We start from the raw sequence: 21359 nt of genomic DNA, 5'->3' as shown, positions 1-21359 counted from the left end.
GTGAATGGCAGTGCTGGCTCGAAGGGCCGAATGGCCTATTCCTGCACCTATTGTCTATTGTCTTTTGTCCATTTTATCATTCATCTTGCTGTGTACAAGAATAAGTGGAATACTGTTCTTTTTATTCAGGTGAGAGAAAAGGATCATATAATAAATTAGATTTATTTCACAAATTTCATCAATGTATTGTGAGGTTAGGTTGTCCTGTTGCTAGCAAACGCTATCATACGTTGGAACCCAGCTTCAGGACTGCACTAGTTGAGTTTTCTTTCACTATATTCACATTACTATAAAATAAATCATGCTTTATCAATGGAGCATGATTAAAGGGCCTGTCCCACTAACGCGACTTTTCAGCGACTGTCTTCGACCTTCAAGCTCAAGGGCGCTTGCCTGAAAAACCTTGAGCTGGATCGAACGTCAGTGATGAAACAGTGAGCCGTGTACTCACACACGCACACGCACACACAAAAAACACACACACCCACACATGCGCACACACAAAAAACACACACACACCAAAGGCAGGGGCAGGGAAAGCGGGGGAGCGCTGTCTGAAATTCACACCCGCGAGGGGAGAAGGAGTAGAGACACTTTTAAGAAGCCAGACAACTTTTAATAAATTTTAGCGGGCATTTAACATTACTGGTTGGTTTACTTTTTTTTCTCAACGAGCTATTGACTTTGATTACCTACTATAGCATTACGACCTACCACGACTAAACCTACGAGTAAAAAAAATATTGAATATTTTTTTATTTCCATCGCACCCTTTTTACTCGGGGGCATTTTTCAGCTTGTTTAAAAAAAAAAACCGCCGCAACCTAACTGATGCCTCAGGTACGCGAGGACTACTCTTGAGCATGAAGGAGAGTTATAAAGACCTAGGACCTCGTGTCGACCATGCTGCGAGTATGAGATGAGGGCAAACTTCTAAACTCGCGAATTAGGTCCCCGCAGTGGGACAGGGCCTTAAAGTACTTTGTAGATTTATGATATGGCTACATCGGTTTTCTTGAGTTTTGAATGATTTAGGGTCTGAGCATGCGATGCTTATAAATTTATGAATGACATCTACTTCCATCAGTGTTCCATTCATCGTAAATTGTAAGCGGGATGTGTATCGTTATTCAAAACACTTTTAATTACCTGATCACATAAACTGGCCTATGTTCAATTACTTTTTTCAGTGGCCTTATTTAAAACGTTTTGCTGATTATTTTCCTCAGTGATTTTGTTTAAAACTTGTACCTTATGTGTGTGCTGGATGGCTACAACAGGAGGTTGCCAATGACTGATTATGGTCTTTGCGCTCAGTTTATTGCTGCCAAAGCTTTCAACAATGCACTACAATTTTTCAGCATTTACATTTTTCTTACCAATATTTCTACCAAAAAACAACATTGAGGGCATCAGTACCATGGGCCTGATTTTGTCTGTAGTGGTTGGTGTTCTTGCTGTTGATGATCGTGTGGTCATTGTAACTGGAACTTTGAAAGAATAAGAATGTGGATGTTATCTATCTATATACTATTAAAAAGGAGGTGAAGAAATGTTATTTAAAGATTGTGTTTAGTGGGGGAGTGCGAAAGGAGAGAGGTGAGGGAGGGAGTGACAGGGTAGGGGGAAGGAGAGGTGACAGAGAATGGGATCAGCAGGTTCAAGGGGTGTGTGTGATTTTCCCTTTGAAACGTGTGTGTGTGATTTTCACTTTGAAACGTGTGTGCGTGTGTGTGTATGTGTCATTTTGCCTTTGAAACGTGTGTGTGTGTGTGTGTGATTTTGCCTTTGAAACGTATGTGTGTGTTATTTTGCCTTTGAAACGTATGTGTGTGTGTGTCATTTTGCCTTTGAAACATATGTGTGTGTGTGTGTGTCATTTTGCCTTTGAAACGTATCTCCTCGAAAACCGGACGCAAAAACGCGGAGATTTTTATAATGTCGGTAGGGATTTAACTTATGATTTCATAAATGCACTCCTCTCTAAATTCGGTCCATTATTTCACCAGAATTTGAATAAAGTTGCTCACAAAACTCACTTTTTAAAATATAATGACCGCTTGCCAGCTGCTGACGTCGCAATGCCCACATGCCCACCAATCCAGGCCCATCTTTTCCACGAAGTACGTTACCCCCCCCCCCCCCCCGCTGCTGTGGATTAAGGCGCAGAAAGATCGAGAAAGTTCTGCAGAACAAAGATTCTACAGCTCCGTTCCGCTATAGGATCTTTGTTCTGCAGATCTCGGGGCAGCAGTGCCTCATGCAATGAACCTTCGCACTGTCAGCACAGCTCGTGAAGCCCCGCCCACGCGCTCATTCCAGCTGTGGGATTCCAGATTCAGAAGTCGCTTCTCTCTCTCTCCTCATTTGGCAGCCCACTCGCCCGGCTCCCCTCCATCCCCAGTCCAGTGCGTTCATTCTTTGGTCCAGTAATTATTAAATTTGAAGTTGACCCTTAAATTGATGGTGTGGTGGGTAAAGAGGAAGATTGTCTAAATATACGACAGGATCTAGATCAACCGGGGAAGTGGTCAAAAGAATGGCAGATGGAAGTTAACCCAGACAAGTGCAAAGTGATGGATTTTGGTGCAGTTAAACCAGTGTAGGGTTTGCACAGCAAGTAACACTGCCCTGGAGAGTGTCGTAGAACAGAAATCTTGGGGTAAATGTACAGAGTTCCTTGAAAGTGGTGACGCAGGTAGACTTGGTGGTAAAGAAGGTATATAACACGCTTGTGTTCATTGTCAGGACTTTGATTCCTGAATTTGGATGTCGAATTTGGATGTCGTTGCAGCTGCACAGGACATTAGTGAGATCTTGCCTTTCTGTAGGAGAGGATGTGTTGTTAGAGAAGGTGCAAAAAAAAATTCACTAGGATGTCACCAAGACTGCAGGGCTTGAGTTATAAACGTAGAAACATAGAAATTAGGTGCAGGAGTAGGCCATTCGCGCCTTCGAGCCTGCACCGCCATTCAATATAATCATGGCTGATCATACAACTCAGTATCCCGTACCTGCCTTCTCTCCATACCCCCTGATCCCCTTAGCCACAAGGGCCACATCTAACTCCCTCTTAAATATAGCCAATGAACTGGCCTCAACTGCCCTCAGTGGCAGAGAGTTCCAGAGATTCACCACTCTCTGTGTGAAAAAAGTTCTTCTCATCTCGGTTTTAAAGGATTTTCCCCTTATCCTTAAGCTGTGACCCCTTGTCCTGGACTTCCCTAACATCGGGAACAATCTTCCTGCACCTAGCCTGTCCAACCCCTTAAGAATTTTGTAAGTTTCTATAAGATCCCCTCTCAATCTTCTAAATTCTAGAGAGTATAAACCAAGTCTATCCAGTCTTTCTTCATAAGACAGTCCTGACATCCCAGGAATCAGTCTGGTTAACCGTCTCTGCACTCCCTCTATGGCAATAATGTCCTTCCTCAGATTTGGAGACCAAAACTGTACGCAATACTCCAGGTGTGGTCTCACCAAGACCCTGTACAACTGCAGTAGAACCTCCCTGCTCCTATACTCAAATCCTTTTGCAATGAAAGCTAACATACCATTCGCTTTCTTTACTGCCTGCTGCACCTGCATGCCTACCTTTCAATGACTGGTGTACCATGACACCCAGGTCTCGCTGCATCTCCCCCTTTCCCAATCGGCCACCATTTAGATAATAGTCTGCTTTCCCGTTTTTGCCACCAAAATGGATAACCTCACATTTATCCACATTATATTGCATCTGCCAAACATTTGCCCACTCACCCAGCCTATCCAAGTCACCTTGCAGTCTCCTAGCATCCTCCTCACAGCTAACACTGCCCCCCAGCTTAGTGTCATCCGCAAACTTGGAGACAGTGCCTTCAATTCCCTCATCCAGATCATTAATATATATTGTAAATAGCTGGGGTCCCAGCACTGAACCTTGCGGTACCCCACTAGTCACTGCCTGCCATTGTGAAAAGTACCCGTTTACTCCTACTCTTTGCTTCCTGTTTGCCAGCCAGTTCTCTATCCACATCAATACTGAACCCCCAATTTTGTTTTCAGCTTTAAGTTTGTCTACTAATCTCTTATGTGGGACCTTGTCGAAAGCCTTCTGGAAGTCCAGATACACCACATCCACTGGTTCTCCCCTATCCACGCTACTAGTTACATCCTCGAAAAATTCTATAAGATTCGTCAGACATGATTTACCTTTCGTAAATCCATGCTGACTTTGTCCAATGATTTCACCACTTTCAAAATGTGCTGCTATCCCATCTTTAATAACTGGCTCTAGCAGTTTCCCCACTACCGATCTTAGACTAACTGGTCTGTAATTCCCCATTTTCTCTCTCCCTCCCTTCTTAAAAAGTGGGGTTACGTTTGCTACCCGCCAATCTTCAGGAACTACTCCAGAATCTAAAGAGTTTTGAAAGATTATTACTAATGCACCCACTATTTCTGGAGCTACTTCCTTAAGTACTCTGGGATGCAGCCTATCTGGCCCTGGCGATTTATCGGCCTTTAATCCATTCAATTTACCCAACACCACTTCCCGGCTAACCTGCATTTCACTCAAGTCCTCCAACTCCTTTGACCCGCGGTCCCCTGCTATTTCCGGCAAATTATTTATGTCTTCCTTAGTGAAGACGGAACCAAAATAGTTATTCAATTGGTCCGCCATATCCTTGTTCCCCATGATCAACTCACCTGTTTCTGACTGCAAGGGACCTACATTTGTTTTAACTAATCTCTTTCTTTTCACATATCTGAGAGGGACTGGATAAACTGGGACTGTTTTCTCTAGAGCAAAAGAGGCTGCAAAGTGATCTTGTAGAGTTCAAGGGGGTTAGATAAAGTAGATAAACTCCATAGTTTTCCAAGGTAGGGGAGTCTAAAATTAGAGGCATACATTAAGGGGGAGAGGGGGTAGATTTCAAGGTGACCCTGGGTGTGTCTTTTCCACACGGGGCTGTGGATAAATGGTATGAGAAAGTGGTAGAAGCAGATACAATTACAATGTTTACATTGGACAGGTTCGTGAATAAGAAAGGTTTATAGGGGTATGGGCCTAATACAGGCACATGGGACAGCTCTGAAATTGGGGTTCCACAAAGACTGACCATCCTATGTGTGTCATTGCAGATCACAAGGATGATTAGTACTGGAAGTGGGAAAATTAATTTCCTGAAATTATTATTACATTTCCACTCAATAAAAAGGGATTTCCGTTGTGTTATGTTGATAATAGCATATTTGGCTAAGCATTGCTTTGATTTTTGAATCCTAGATTTTCATTGGTATGATGAGACCAATATTTATGTCTCAACGAAAATAATTAAAACCGTGATTCAACATTATGAGACAACCATTTCTGGAAAGTTGTTATGTGCAATTGGCATGTGAATTTCTTGACATTACTATTGTGATTACCTTCAGGGCTGCCAACTCTCACGCATTGAACGTGAGACTCATGCATTTCACGAAATTCTCACGCTCTCACGAATAAAGTCACAAGCAATTCAATTCGCCCAAGGCTTCCATATCTCCACACTCACCAATGAGAATAGTTTTCTGTTGGTGGGTTTCCCGTAAAGAGCGAGCAATTTGATTGTCTTAAGCCCACTGCACACTATGGTGTTTGGCGGCGCGACTCACCCGTTGCAGCGGCCCCTATAGCCTGTCTGTCTTTTTTTTATTTTTTGTCTATTTAAATGTAGTGTTGGTGTTTTTTTAATACTGGTTTTAAATGTGTATATGTGGGGGGCGGGGCGGGGGGAACTGTTTAAAATCTCTTCCCTGTCCGGGAGCCCCGATCTTTTCCCTGTCGGGTCTCCGTTGTCGTTGGGGCCTAACACCGTGGAGCGGCCTCCAACCTGAACGACCTGGGGGCTCGGGTCTGCGGAGCTGCGGACTACTCACCATTGTGGGGCTGGCCGGCCTTGGAGCGTGGGGAGCGGTGGTGACTCGCTGCTGCGACTCGACTCCTGGTGCCCGGAGGCTCCAGCAACGCAGCCACAGGTCCGGTGGACTGGGACATCGGGAGCTCGCGGGTCCGGGTGGAGAGACCACTTCCCGGAGCTCCTGCAACGGGACTTCTCCAGCCTGTGTCGCAGGGTTGGAACGACCCGGAGCGGGGACGTACATCGCCCGGCGCGGCTTCATTGCCATGGGACATTCCAACGCCCGCCGGGGGCTCCAACTTTGTGACATTTAGACCAGGAGCGGGGCTGTACATCGCCCGGCACGGCCTAAAACGGTCGTGGGACTTAGCATCGTCCGCCTGGGGCTTCGACATCGGGAGAGACATGGAGAACAGGGGAGAGAAAAGATTTTGCCTTTCATCACAGTGGGTCCACTGTGATGGATGTTTGTGTGAATTAAATTGTGTGTATGTCTAGGGAATTGTCTTTGTTTGTATGGCTGTGGAAACAGAATTTCGTTTGAGCCTCACTGAGGCTCAAACTTATTTTCAGTTTAATTTTTTTTCCTCATTCCTTTTAATAGTACACTAGACCAAGTGCAGACCCGTTGGGTCTGTTTCCCCAACGGCGTTTGCGGGGTGGGTGAGAAGAGGGGAGGGAGGAGGAGGAAACGGCATAGATTTGGGAGGGAAAGGAGAGCGGGGTAGGGGGTGAGAGATGGGGAGAGATGTGGGGGGGGGGGGGGAGGAGGGAGGGGATGGGGGGATGGGGATGGGGAGAGGGGGTGGGGGGAAAGAGGGGAAAGAGTGGGGAGGGAGGGAGTGGAGGGGAAGGGGGAGAGGGGGGTAGCGGGAATGATGGAAGAGGGACAGAGGGATAGGGGGAAGGGGTTGGGGGGAGAGGGAAGGAGGTGGGGTAGAGAGGGAAGGGAGAGGGGGAGGAGAGAGTGGGAGAGAAGTGAAAGAGTGGGGGGAGAGGGGGGGAGGGGTAGCGGGAGTGGTGGAAGAGGGACGGGGAGTGGTGGAACAGGGACAGAGGGGAAGGGGTGGGGGGAGAGGGGGAGGGAAGAGAGAGGGGTGGGGGTGGGAGAGGCGTGGGGTAAGGGGATAGAAGTGGAAGAGTGGGGAGGGAGGGGTAGGGGGAGCGGTGAAAGAGGGACAGAGGGGAAGGGGGTGGTGGTAGAGAGGGAAGGGGGGTGGGGGAGAGAGAGATAGGTGGGAGAGGGAGAGGGGTGAGGAGAGGGAAACATAGAAACATATAAAGTAAGTGCAGGAGTAGGCCATTTGGCCCTTCGAGCCTGCACCGCCATTCAATATGATCATGGCTGATCATCCAGCTCAGTATCCTGCACCTGCCCTCTCTCCATATCCCCTGATCCCTTTAGCCACATGGGCCACATCTAACTCCCTCTTAAATATAGCCGATGAACTGGCCTCAACTACCTTCTGTGGCAGAGAGTTCCAGAGACTCACCACTATCTGTGTGAAAAATGTTTTCCTCATCTCAGTACTAAAGGATTTCCCCTTTATCCTTAAACTGTGTCCCGCTTGTCCTGGACTTCCCCAACATCGGGAACAATCTTCCTGCATCAGACAAATGCAATTCAGGACTTTTCTCTTCACAAGCAAAGTCAGAATGACGGTTAGTGAAGAATTTGAATAATCACTGAGCGTTCAGATGCTGCGCGCGCCTCCTGCACCAAAGGGGGGAGGGAGCGTGTGTCGTCACACACAAAGATCTTGTAGCGGTCACATACTAAGCACGCGCCTCCACAAACAGATGAGCGTCTTCTTGAATGGAGAGCGCGTGGCCGCCTCCACAAACAGTCACACACACTGTGGACCTGCCCCCACAATAAATATTGTGTGAGGAAGGGGAGGGGGAGGAGAGGATGAGGGAGAGAGGATGGGGGAGAGAGGTGAAGGGGGGGGGGAGGGGTTGGAGCAGGCGTGCATGAGTCGAGAGAAGAGAGAAGGGCTGCGAGAGAGAGGCTGGTACAACAACAAAAAAGCTGGATAAACTCAGCGGGTGCAGCAGCATCTATGGACCGAAGGAAAAGGGCAACGTTTTTGGCCAAAACCCTTCTTCCGGGTTTCGGCCAAAAACGTTGACCATTCAATTCGCTCCATAGATGCTGCTGCACCCGCTGAGTTTATCCAACTTTTTTTATGTCTACCTTCAATTCCCCAGATGTCCTCGCACATAGAAACATAGAAAATAGGTGCAGGTATAGGCTATTAGGCCCTTCGAGCCTGCATCGCCATTCAATATGATCATGGCTGATCATCCAACTCAGTATCCTGTACCTGCCTTCTCTCCATACCCCCTGATACCTTTAGCCACAAGGGCCACATCTAACTCCCTCTTAAATATAGCCAATGAACTGGCCTCAACTACCTTCTGTGGCAGAGAATTCCAGATATTCACCACTCTCTGTGTGAAAAATGTTTTTCTCATCTCGGTCCTAAAAGATTTTCCCCTTATCCTTAAACTGTGACCCCTTGTTCTGGAAATCAGCTTTTTTTATGTCTACCTTCGATTTTCCAGCATCTGTAGTTCCTTCTTAAAGACAGAGACTGTGCACGGTAAGGGAATGAGGAGGCAGGGGGAGAGTGGGATGGGGGGGGGAGGGGGAGAGGGGGGGGGAAGAGAGGGGAAAGAGTGGGGGGGGGGTGGGAAGGGGGGAGAGAAAAGTGGAAGAATGGGGAGGGAGGGGGGAGGGGGGTAGCAGCGGTGGTGGAAAAGGGACAGGGGAGTGGTGGAAGAGGGACATAGGGGTAGGGGAAGGGGTGGGGGACAGGGGAAGGGAGGGGGAGACAGGGGTGGAGGAGGGAGAGGGGTGGGGTAAGGGGAGAGAAGTGGGGGAGAGGGAGGGGTAGGGGGATGGTGGAAGAGGGACAGAGGGGAAGGGGGCGCGGGAGAGAGGGAAGAGGGAAGGGGGTAGAGAGGGAAGGGGTGGGGGAGAGAGGGATGGGAGAGGGGTGAGGAGAGGAGAGAAGGGAGAGAAGTGGAAGAGTGGGGAGGGAGGGAGGGGTAGCGGGAGTGGTGGAAGAGGGACGGGGGAGTGGTGGAAGAGGGACAGAGGGGGGTAGGGGAAGAGGTGTGACGGAGGGGAAGAAAGAGGGGTGGAAGAGTGGGGAGGAGGAGGGGTAGAGGGACTGGTGGAAGAGGGGAGAGAGTGGTAGGGGAGGGGGGGGGCGGGGGGGAGAGGGGAGGGGGGGGGTGGGGTAGAGAGGGAAGGGGGGTGGGGGAGAGAGGGATGGGTGGAGAGAGGGAGTGGGATGAGGAGAGGGAAACATAGAAATTAAGTGCAGGAGTAGGCCATTCGGCCCTTCTAGCCTGCACCACCATTCAATATGATCATGGCTGATCATCAAACTCAGTATCCTGTACCTGCCTTCTCTCCATACCCCCTGATCCCTTTAGCCACAAGGGCCACATCTAACTCCCTCTTAAATATAGCTAATGAACTGACCTCAACTACCTTCTGTGGCAGAGAATTCCAGAGATTCACCACTCGCTGTGTGAAAAATGTTTTCCTCATCTCTGTCCTAAAGGATTTCCCCCTTATCCGTAAACTGTGACACCTTGTTCTGGTCTTCCCCAACATCCGGAACAATCTTCCTGCATCTAGTCTGTCCAACCCCTTAAGAATTTTATACGTTTCTATAAGATACCCCCTCAATCTTCTAAAATCTAGCGAGTACAAGGCGAGTCTATCCAGTCTTTCTTCATTTGAAAGTCCTGACATCCCAGGAATCAGTCTGATGAACCTTCTCTGTACTCCCTCTATGGCAACAATGTATTTGAGCATTGGGCATTGTGACATCACACGATGGAACGTTCACCATGGGCTGGGGCTCCTGCAAAGGCATATGTAAATGAATCCATTCCGATTGGACATCTGTGAACATTGGGCATTGTGACATCACACAATGGAAACCTTCACCAGGGGCTGGGGCTGGTGCTGCTTCTATGGGTGAGAAGCCAGTTTATTTTTGAAATATTGGGGGGTGGGGGGAGGATTTGATTAAAAACGTGTACTTAAACACGACGAAATGTAATGAGGAGCGGATACTTAGAAAGAAAAGTGAAATCTCTACCGAAATGGAAAAGATGTCGGCGATTCTGCGTCTGGTTTCGGAGTTGCAGTGAATCAAAGGAAGAAATGCAGCCGGCAGCCATACATTTAAATGGATCCATTCCGATTGGACATCTGCGAGCATTGGGCATTGTGATTGGACATCTGCGAGCATTGGGCATTGTGACATCACACGATGGAAACGAATCAAAAGGCAGAAAGGCAACCGGACGGCAGCCGGTCGGATGGCACGAGAGTTTTATATATTGATAGATAGATAGATAGATAATCAATTATTTTAAAATTTATCGGCAATTGACACTGCACTCTTATTTTATTCAGACATTATACTTTTTTTGCTAGAGTAGAAGACTTGGATATTTTTTCTGAGTTGAAAGTCATAAGCTTTCTGTGATAATGTGTAGGAAGGAACTGCAGATGTTGGTTTACACTGAAAATAGACACAAAAAGCTGGAGAAACTCAGTGGGGTAGGCAGCATCTCTGGAGAAAAGGAATAGGTGACGTTTCAGGTGGAGACCCTTCTTCAGTCTGAGAGTCGGGAAAGGGAAATGAGATATAGAAGGTAAATTGAACAAATGAATGAAAGATATGCAAAAGGTAATGATGATCAAGGAGTGGTGAAGCCCACTATGATCCAATGTTGGCTGCGGGGTAGATGATAACGAGTTATGCAGACAGATACTCAACAGGACGACATTGAAACTAGTATGACGACTAGGGTGGGGAGAGTCTGAGAGAGAGGATTTTGGAGTTACTTGAAGTTAGAGAAATCAAAGTTGTAAGCTGCCCAAGCTAAATATGAGGGGTTGTTTCTCAATTTGTGTTTGGCCTCACTCTGACAATGGAGGAGGCCTAGGACAGAAAAGTCAGTATGGGGAGGGGAGTTAGAATGTTTGGCAACTGGGAGATCATGAAGGCCAAGACAGAGTGATCGAAGATGTTCAGCAAAATGATCGCCAAGTCTGCACTTGGTCTCAATGATATATATTGGATTTCACACATGGAACAGTGGATACAGTAGATGAGCTTGGAGGAGGTGCAAGTGAACCTCTACGTGGATGAAAGCAAACTGGGCATTTGATGTTAGATGAATATCTACTATACTGTGCATGCATAGACATGAACGAGTTGAATATTTATCATATTAATATAAACCGCATATACTTGAATCTGTGTAACACTAAACTATGTTTTACTGGGGGGGGTCTAACTTTATATTTTTTAGTTATAATTTTTTTTTTTTAGTTTTGCTGTTATGGGTGAATTTGCAATAAAAGCAAAACATGAAAAACCTATTTTGTGATCCTTAATTTTGAAGCAATTATTTTGCTGGGATGTTTCTAGCAAATAAAATGCAAGTTACTTTAAATGGAAATTGCATAAGGCCCCTGTATTGAAGAAAATTGACTTGGAATACTTGCATGCAATTTATAGCTGGCCAAACATTTTAATAATTAGTACCAGTATTTTTTAAAAAGTGAAATTTTCTGCAAGTAAAAAAGAATACCCCCCCCCCACAATTATCTTGAATATCATTGCAATGTTTTCATATTCTTATTTTATATTTTCATTTAGTTTTGTATCATAATCCAATATTGTTTCATTGTAATTAATTCTGTCCTCCAAGTTATTGATGTTTACTATAAATAGACACGGTCAAGTACTGATTCTTATCGGATACCATTTGTGACATGATAAATCTGAAAATAGCTAACTTACACCTACTCTTATTTAGTAATCCCTTGCTTTAACCTTGTTAAAATGGTAATTGCACATTTACTTGTGATGTTGGATTGCTTTTGTCTTAGCTTGTGCATTAACTTCTTTCTCTTCCTATAACTGTTCATATATTTCACTTTATAAAATGAATGCTTTTCATTTCAACACAAATGGGAATCTAGTTTCATGTGCTAATCTGTTACGGAAAAATACTTCGAAACTATAAGTCTTTTCAATGTTTTTATTTTGACAGGTTTTTGTGGAAACATTGGACAAATGTTTTGAGAACGTCTGTGAGCTGGATTTAATTTTCCACGTAGACAAGGTATAACTTGACATGATGATTCATAATAACATGTATAATTATCAGTGGAGCTGTTAAATGCTTGTAGTCCATTGGGAATTTGAAAAAAATTCAACTAATATTTGCTATTTACTGAGAATTATTCACTAGACGTGTAAATATTCAATGAACAAACTAAAATTGTTTACTCCCAGTGGTCATGGGTATGTTGACCTGTGCACTGATCTGCTTTAAAAAAAAGTATACTGTATCTCTGTCTCTGCCTCCATCTCTTGCCGCAGATTAACAAAATGTTAATTTGGAAAGGCACAAATGAATCAGTGACAGCATGGATTTGCTAAGTGAAAATAGTACCAGGCAGGCTTGATTAAGTTGTTCGGTGTTGCAACAAGGAGAGTTGATGCGGACAGTGTTGATGATACTTATTTGCTGATGATACAAAGTTGGCTACATTTAGAATGGGAGGAGAATGTGAAGAAGCTTTAAGGTGATGCAGTCAAGCTGCATGAATCAGGGTTCAAGGGGTACGGAGAGAAGGCAGGTACAGGATACTGAGTTGCAGGCTCGAAGGGCCGAATGGCCTACTCCTGCACCTATGTTTCTATGAATGAATAAGAGGCCAGATGGAGTCTTATGTGAAAACATTTTAAGTTATCACACGCATTTACAAAACAGAAACTGAATAATCTTAATTGTTGAGAAATCGGGTTATGTTGATAACCTGAGAGTCCTTGAAGGTAACACCCAAAGTGCAGGCGCACCAAGCAATTAGGAAAACAAGTAATATGTTGGCCTTCCTTACAAAAATATGTGATAATAGGGTTAAATATGCCTTTCGGCACTTATCGGGGGCCCTGATGAAATTGTACTTGGTCTCCTTTGCATAAAAAAATAATATATTTGTCACAGAGGGTGTGAGTGAAGATTCACTGGATCGGTTCTAGGGATGGTGGTAGGTTTATTGTAAGAGGAGAGATTGACCTGTTAACGCTAGAAGAATGAAACAAGTTCTCATTGAAACTTGCAACATTTGTGGCTCATCAGACTTGATGCAGGCAGAATGGTTCATTTGGCTGAGGAATGTAGAATTATTCATCAAAATCGCAATAAAGAATTGACTTTGATGTGGAGGAATTTTGTGAAGCTAGTTTTTCTGAATCTTTGGAATACCCCATCCTGGGGGACTGAAGGCTCAAATATGAAAGTACTTCAAAATAGGGATCAATAGAGTTCCCAAGTTCAGAAGTAGAATGAGGCTATTCGGCTCATCGAGTCTGCTCCGCCATTCAATCATGGCTGAACTCTGCCTCCTAATCCCATTTCCCTGCCTTCTCCCCATAACCCTTGACATCTGTTCTAATCAAGAATTTGTCTATCTCTGCCTCAAAAATATTCACTGACTTTGCCTCCACAGCCCTCTGTTCCACAGATTAACTACCCTCTGACAAAAGAAGTTCCTCTCATCCTTTCTAAAAGAGTGCCCATTAATTCTGAGGCTATGACCTCTGGTCCTAGACTCTCCCACCAATGATAACATCCTTTCTACATCCACTCTATCTATGCCTTCTATTATTCTGTAAGTTTCAAAGAGGTCCCTCCTCAACCTTCTAAACTCCAGCGAGTGGAGGCCCAGTGCTGTCAAACGCTGATCATATGCTAACCCACTCATTCCTGGAATTATTCTTGTAAACTTGCCAGCACGTCCTTCCTCAGATATGGGGCCCAAATTTGCTCACAGTACTCCAGATTTCTGGATATTCAGGTAATCAAGAGAAATGAGGAAAGAACAAGAGAGTGGCATTGAGGTTGAATATCAGCCACGGTTTTAATGAACAGCAGATCAGACACAAAGGGCCAAATGGCTCATTCCTGTTTGTAATTATTATATTATTTTGTTTGATGTAGCTGTGTGGATTTTAGCAAGGCTTTTGTGTAGTTAAGACAAAACAAAGCCCAGTATACCCAAGTATGTGTTGCAAATTGATTTGCAAATTGTCCCAGTGACAGGAATTAAAGGACTGCCAGATGTTTTTGTGACTGGAAGTGGCAATCAGTAGGATTCCAAAATGCTCAGAATTCAGTCCCTTTTTGAATAATAAGTGACTTAGAAAGTTTGTGGTTGATGTATAAGGAATAAGAAAGCTGCAGACGGGGGAAAGAGGTGTATATGTTCTAGTAACCAGGAAAAGGCAAATAAAATGTAAACAAAAATTTGATGACATTTGTGTTCTGAAAGAGAAATTGCTAGTTTGTACACACATTTCTGAAAAGTCTTTTAAAATGAATGTATTCTTGGTTAGAGTTCATGCATTGTGCCTACCATTACTTTATTTACTGGAAGCTTTAATCTGATTTCCTACGCTTTTGTGCTTGCCAATGATTATAGATTAATAAATCATAGGAACAGAATTGGGCCATTTGGCCCATCAAGTCTACTCTGCCTTTTAATCATGGCTGATTTATCTTTTCTTCCCAACCCCATTCTCCTGCCTTCTTCCTGTAACTTTTAATACGCTTATAAATCAACGGTTTATTTAAAGTAGTAGTTAAGTAATACATGGAACAGTGCAGTGCAGGAACAGGCCTTTAGATCCACAATGCCTGTGCCAATCATGACACCGTTAATCTCCTCTGTCTGCATGAGATCCACATCTTTTAATTCCCTGCATGTACATAAGCCTATATAAAAGGCCTTTAAAAGCCACTCTCGATCTGTTTCCATCATCACCCATTGCAGCGCATTTCAGGCACCCACCATTGTGCTTTATAAAAAACTGTCCTGCATATTTCCTTTAAACTTTCTCCCTCTCATCTTAAAGCTATGCCCTCTGGTCCTTGACATCTACTCCCTCGAGAGAAATGGTTCTGATTATCTCCCCTATCTATGTCTCTCAAAATGTTATTGTTCTATCGGGTCTCCCCTCAATCTCCAACTCTCGATAGAAGATAATCCAAGTCTGTCCGACCTCACCTTTATAGCTAATACCCCTTACTCCAGGCATCTTTCTGGAAAACATCTTCTGCACCCTCTTCAAAGCTTTCACAATGGGCCACCATAACTGTGCATAAAAGTACAAATGCGGCCTAACCAAACCAATTTTATTCTGATTCTGTTTTGAAGGTTCACAATATTTTGGCAGAAATGGTAATGGGAGGAATGGTTTTGGAGACCAATATGAATGAAATAGTTACTCAGATTGATGCTCAGAACAAAATGGAAAAATCTGAGGTAAGAATGCTATACCTTGTGGTAAATGCTGTTTAACTCGCATGATTGTGGATTCTGCATGTTTCCTGTGTCTTCTGTCATAGCTTATTTTTCAGTGGCAAGAGCCAGCTCGCTTGTAGTTCTAAGGAATGCTCTTGACATAATTTCAACTGTTTTACCTTGATATGTTAACAGCAAGCTTGGTGCATTATAATATGTTTTAATAAGTTTGACCATTATTTTCTGCCTTGTCCACAAATATGATGAGTAAGTTTTGAAGAGATTAACATGAATGAATTTGCATGTGCATTAACCTGAAATATCTAAGCTTTTCTACATAATCTTATTTTATACATAAATTTAATAGGCTGACTCCTCTTAAAACAAAAATACAAAGCAGATTGAATGAGTAATATTAAATGGCTGTCTCTTTAAAATAAACGTGATTTGATCTGCATATTAGTTGGTGTCAAGCAGAGCAAATATTGGTAAGAGTGAATCTGGGATGGGAGAAAAATAATCAGCAAAATCATCACCATGACCACCATTCAGTAACTCCTTGAGCTATACCAATTACGCATACCATAATCTAATAGCCACTTTGCATTCATTGTCTCCCAAGTACTAGTACTCAATTGTGTAAAGTGCTATTAAGTGCCTGTTGCCTTTGGGACAGGTTTTGAAGTAACCAATTTTCACCATTGCTGTGCCTCTTTCCACAAATAATCTAATCTCTTAAATTGTAAAATAGGTTGTTTGGCCAAATGTGATATTAATATATTACAGGTACTGATGGTTTGGGTGTACATTGCTAACATTTTCTGCATTTATTACACAATTTCTTCAAAATGAAAATTTCTGAAATTCCCTCATAACACGTAGGTAATATTGGAATGCTGGATGAAATGGTGAATAATGTAGCATTCTAAGAGGTAATAATGGGGCATTTGGATAGCAGTAAAAGGATTAGTCCAAGTCAACATGGATTTATGAAAGGGAAATCATGCTTGTCTAATCTTCTGGAATTTTTTGAGGATGTGACAAGTAAAATGGATGAAGGGGTGCCAGTGGATGTAGTGTATCTAGACTTTCAGAAAGCCTTTGATAAGGTCCCACACGGGAGACTAGTGACTAACATTAGAGCACATGGTATTGGGGGTAGGGTGTTGATATGGATAGAAAATTGGTTGGCAGACCGGAAGCAAAGAGTAGGAGTGAACGGGTCCTTTTCAGAATGGCAGGCAGTGGCGAGTGGAGCGCCGCAAGGCTCGGTGTTGGGGCCGCAACTGTTTACCATATATATTAATGATTTGGAAGAGGGAATTAGGAGCAACACTAGCAAGTTTGCAGATGACACAAAGCTGAGTGGCAGTGTGAATTGTGAAGAGGATGTTAGGAGGTTGCAGGATGACAAGACAGGTTGAGTGAGTGGGCAGATGCGTGGCAAATGCACCGGTCACTGAAAGTTGGCGTGCAGGTACAGCAGGCATTGAAGAAAGCTAATGGAATGTTGGCCTTCATAACAAAAGGATTTCAGTATAGGAGTAAAGAGGTTATTCTGCAGTTGTATAGGGCTCTGGTGAGACCACATCTGGAGTATTGTGCACAGTTTTGTTCTCCTAATTTGAGGAAGGACATTCTTGTGATTGAGGCAGTGCAGCGTAGGTTCACGACTTTGATCCCGGGGATGGCGGAACTGTCATATGAGAAAAGATTGAAAAGATTAGGCTTGTATTCACTGGAGTTTAGAAGGATGAGGGGGAATCTTATAGAGACATATAAAATTATAAAAGGACTGGACAAATTAGATGCAGGAAAAATGTTCCCAATGTTGGGCGAGTCCAGAACCAGGGGCCACAGTCTTAGAATAAAGGGGAGATCATTTATTACTGAGGTGAGAAAAAAACGTTTTCACCCAGAGAGTTGTGAATTTATGGAATTCCCTGCCACAGAGAGCAGTGGAGGCCAAATCACTGAATGGATTTAAGAGAGAGTTAGATAGAGCTCTAGGGGCTAGTGGAGTCAAGGGATATGGGGAGAAGGCAGGCACGGGTTATTGATAGGGGACGACCAGCCATGATCAAAATGAATGGCGGGGCTGGCTCGAAGGGCTGAATGGCCTCCTCCTGCACCTATTTTCTATGTTTCTATTAACAGTCATTTTTTTCCCACAAAAAATATGACTCGAGTGAAATACATTAAAAATAGATTATTTTAAACCTGGATTTGCTCTCTTTGGAGAAAAGAGGTTGATGGGAAGGTTTGATAGAGGTGTCGGGTAAGTAACAAAGAAGATTTGTTTTCATGAGCTGATGATACAAAACCCAGCAAACAGATTTGAGATAAGGAAGGTGATTGGTGGTTGGGGAGAATTAAATAAACTTGATTGAGTTTTTTTGTGGAGATGACCAAGGTGATCAATTAAGTTAGGGCAGTGGACGTTGTGTACATGGATTTTAGTAAGGCATCTGGTAGTCTCTCATGGTTGGCTGATCCTGCAGATTAATGTGCAAATGATCCATGGTAAATTGGTCATTTGGATTTAAAACTCATAGAAAATTTGTAGAAAACAGGGTTGTGGTGGAAGCGTGCTATACGGTTTGTAGCAGGGGATCTTATAGAAACTTACAAAATTCTTAAGGGGTTGGACAGGCTAAATGCAGGAAGATTGTTCCCGATGTTGGGGAAGTCCAGAACAAGGGGTCACAGTTTAAGGATAAGGGGGAATCTTTTAGGACTGAGATGAGGAAAACATTTTTCACACAGAGAGTGGTGAATCTCTGGAATTCTCTGCCACAGAAGGTAGTTGAGGCCAGTTCATTGGCTATATTTAAGAGGTATATTTAGATGTGGCCCTTGTGGCTAAAGGGATCAGGGGGTATGGAGAGAAGGCAGGTACAGGATACTGAGTTGGATGATCAGCCATGATCATATTGAATGGCGGTGCAGGCTCGAAGGGCCGAATGGCCTACTCCTGCACCTATTTTCTATGTTTCTGTGTTTGGAGGCCTATGAGCAGAACCCGAGGAATCAGTGAGAGGGATCTGTTGTTTGTGACTTGGATGTAAATGGAGATAGGTTGAGTAGAGGTATAGCTGTAATATTTTACAAAAGATTTTATGTGCGCACAGGTTGACCTTGTGAGATTCTGTTCTTTTGAATATCTTGCCATTAACCTTAAAACAAATGTAACTGTGCGCACTCTAACACTGTACAGCCCACCCCGACAGCTATCATTTTTCCATATAGAATTCTCTGAATTGATCTCACTGGTCATAATGAGATATGACAGTGATTTTAAATGGAGATTTTAACATTCATGGAACAACAGCACGGATCTCAAGGCAACAGAGTTTCTGAGCTTACTTGACAAGCTCAACTTTACTCAACTTGTAAACGAGGCCACTCACAAACAAGGAAATACACTGGACCTGGTGATATCCCGAGGGTTAAAAATTGATAACATCCTGGTGTTTGATTTTACTGTTTCTCACCATTACTCTGTATTTTTTAATGTGTTTTAAAGTTGTTTAGGCGCCCTTTGGAGTCTACATGTAAAAGGCGCTTGTAAGTACATTCGGTCCTCTCACCCAGGGAGATTATGTTGACGAAATGATAAAAGCTTTTAACAGTAACGTAGCTACGACACTTGATAAAGTTGCACCTCTCAAGATTAAAAGGAAAAGTAAGGGCTAAAACATCTCCATGGTTAAATAACTGTTCGTACGTTTAAAAAAGCATGTAGAGTAGCCAAAATAAAGTGGAGATAAACAGGAACAGAAGTACATCTTGGTATCTATAAAGAAACCATTGCGACATATTAATGCTGTAAGATCTGTAAGGAGGACCCATTTTATCAAATTATTGCAGAAAGTGGTTGAAATAGTAAAATTTTGTTCTCCATCATTGCTGGATTACTAAACTCTGGTTCAACTCCTAATTTTTTTTTTTTACCCCACCTTCTGCTGAAAAATGTGAGCGGTTTGCCAATTATTTTAAAGGTAAGGTTCAGACTATCAGAGCTGGTAACACCTTAGATTCTACTGTCCTCTGCTGCCGACCTAGTAAGGCGCAAGAAAAAATGATCAGTTTCATAAGTATTTCTACCTCAGAACTTTGTAAAATTGTGACTGAGAGCAAATCCACTGCTCATTTCGATGAGGTTCCTACAAAGTTTTTAATGTTTTTAACACTTTATCCAGTTTTCTTCTTACAATTATAAACATCTCCCTTGAGACTGGAAATTTCCCAGATACTTGTAAAACCACTGTCGTAAAGCCTCCGTTAAAGAAACCAAATTGAGACAGTGGGTTACTGAGTAATTACAGACCCATATCAAATCTACCCTTTAACAGCAAGTACTGGAGAAAGTGGTATTCAACCAAATACAACACTTTCTGAATCAAAATGATGTTTTAGAGAAATTTCAATCTGGTTTCATAGCAATTTACAGCACTGAGACTGCCCTGATAAAAAATAGTCAGTGCCCTTAGAGTTAGCACTTACGAGAACAAAGTCTCAGTGCTGATCCTCTTAGATATCACAGCAGCTTTTGACACCATTGATCACAGTATTCTTATAGATCGTCTAGAAAACCGGGTCAGCCTGTCAGATCAGTTACCAAGTTGGTTCCAATCCTATATATGTGGAAGGAAGTACTTTGTTAGCCTTGGGGACTATGTGTCACAGCTTTGGTATAGCACAAGGAAGCTGCCTTGGCTCGTTACTCTTTTCCTTGTATATGCTGCCGCTAGGAGGAGTTATCAGACAGCAAAATGTAAATTTTCTAAGTTATGCCGATGACACTCAATTATACCTCTCTGTCGAACCCACTGATGCAAATGCCTCAAATTCTTTGACCTCCTACCTATTTTCCATTTAAAAAAAATGGATGAATGCTTACTTTCTTAAAGTCAACGATGATAAAACATAAATTTTATTACTTGGATCAAAACCCAGGAGAGAGATGTTACTCGGTAAACTGGGAAATTTGACTGTCTATGTCAAACAAGAAGTCACAAACCTGGGGGTAAAAATTGCCAATTATCTTAATTTTAAATCTCATATAAAAGGTAACAAAATGTGCTTTCTCTCACGTCAGAAATATTGCGAAGGTACGGCCTTTCTTAAGAGTCAAGAGTCAAGAGTCAATTTAATTGTCATTTGGACCCCTGGAGGTCCAAACGAAATGCCGTTTCTGCAGCCATACATTACACACAAATAGACCCCAGACACATAATTACATTTTACTGTGATGGAAGGCCAAATAAACTTATCCCTCCCCTGCACTCGCCCCCCCCCCCGATGTCAGAGTCAAAGTCAAAGCCCCCGGCTGGCGATGGCGATTGTCCCGCGGCCATCAAAGCCACGCCGGGTGGTGCGAGGTCGCACACCGGGTCTTGGTGTTAGAGCCCCCGGTGTGCGCTCGCAAAGTCCCGCAGCCATTCCAGCCGCGCGGGGCAGTGATGTAGGCCCCGCTCCAGGAGCTCTTCAACCCCGCAACACGGGCGGGAGAATTCGCCGTTGCAGGAGCCCCGAAAAGCGGTCTCCCTACAGGGAGCCGCGGGCTCCCGGTGCCGTCGTCCGCAGACCCGCAGTAGCAGCCTTCGCATCGGCAGCAGCAGCGGCATCGGCAGCAGCAGCAGCAGCGCTCCTCCACCGCTCCACCCGCTCCGGTCTCGGCCAGCTCCGCGACGGCAACGGTGAGTCGGCACCAGAGTCCCCGGCTTCTTCCCGTTGGAGGCCGCTCCTCGTTGCGGCCTCAACGACACCTGAGACCCGACGAGAAAAGGTCGGGTCTCCAGTGCAGGGAGAGATTCAAAAAGTTTCCCCCCCCCTCCCACCCCGCCCCCAACCCCCCACACACACACCCCAAAAAAAAATAACAAAAACTACATAAAAACACAGACAAAAAATAATAAAAACGCAGACAGGCTGCAGAGACCGCTGCTGGCTAGAGCCGCGCCGCCTACCGGAACTCAACATGACTATAAAAAGCTCATACATGCTTTCATATCAAACAGACTTAATTACTGTAATGCCTTATTTACCGGTCTGCCTTCAAAATCCACCAAGTTCCAGGTCATTCAAAATGCCGCAGCCCGGCTTTGAACAAATACCAA

At 44.0% G+C, this 21359-nt stretch overlaps 1 protein-coding gene across 3 annotated transcripts in view; it reads left to right on the top strand.

Moving 5' to 3' along the window:
- LOC129695819 (AP-3 complex subunit sigma-1) overlaps window positions 1-21359 on the top strand; it is an 89407-nt gene that overhangs the window by 49923 nt on the left and 18125 nt on the right. For all 3 annotated transcript variants that reach the window (XM_055633167.1, XM_055633169.1, XM_055633168.1), the window contains exons 4-5: window positions 11979-12050; window positions 15151-15258. In XM_055633167.1, the coding sequence (XP_055489142.1) occupies window positions 11979-12050; window positions 15151-15258 (180 nt within the window). The remainder of the gene's footprint in view (window positions 1-11978; window positions 12051-15150; window positions 15259-21359) is intronic.

The sequence above is a fragment of the Leucoraja erinacea genome, chromosome 3, assembly GCF_028641065.1.
Source record: "Leucoraja erinacea ecotype New England chromosome 3, Leri_hhj_1, whole genome shotgun sequence".
Lineage (NCBI taxonomy): Eukaryota > Metazoa > Chordata > Chondrichthyes > Rajiformes > Rajidae > Leucoraja > Leucoraja erinaceus.
Note: the sequence above shows the minus strand (reverse complement) of the source record. Positions and strands in the feature narration are given on the sequence as shown.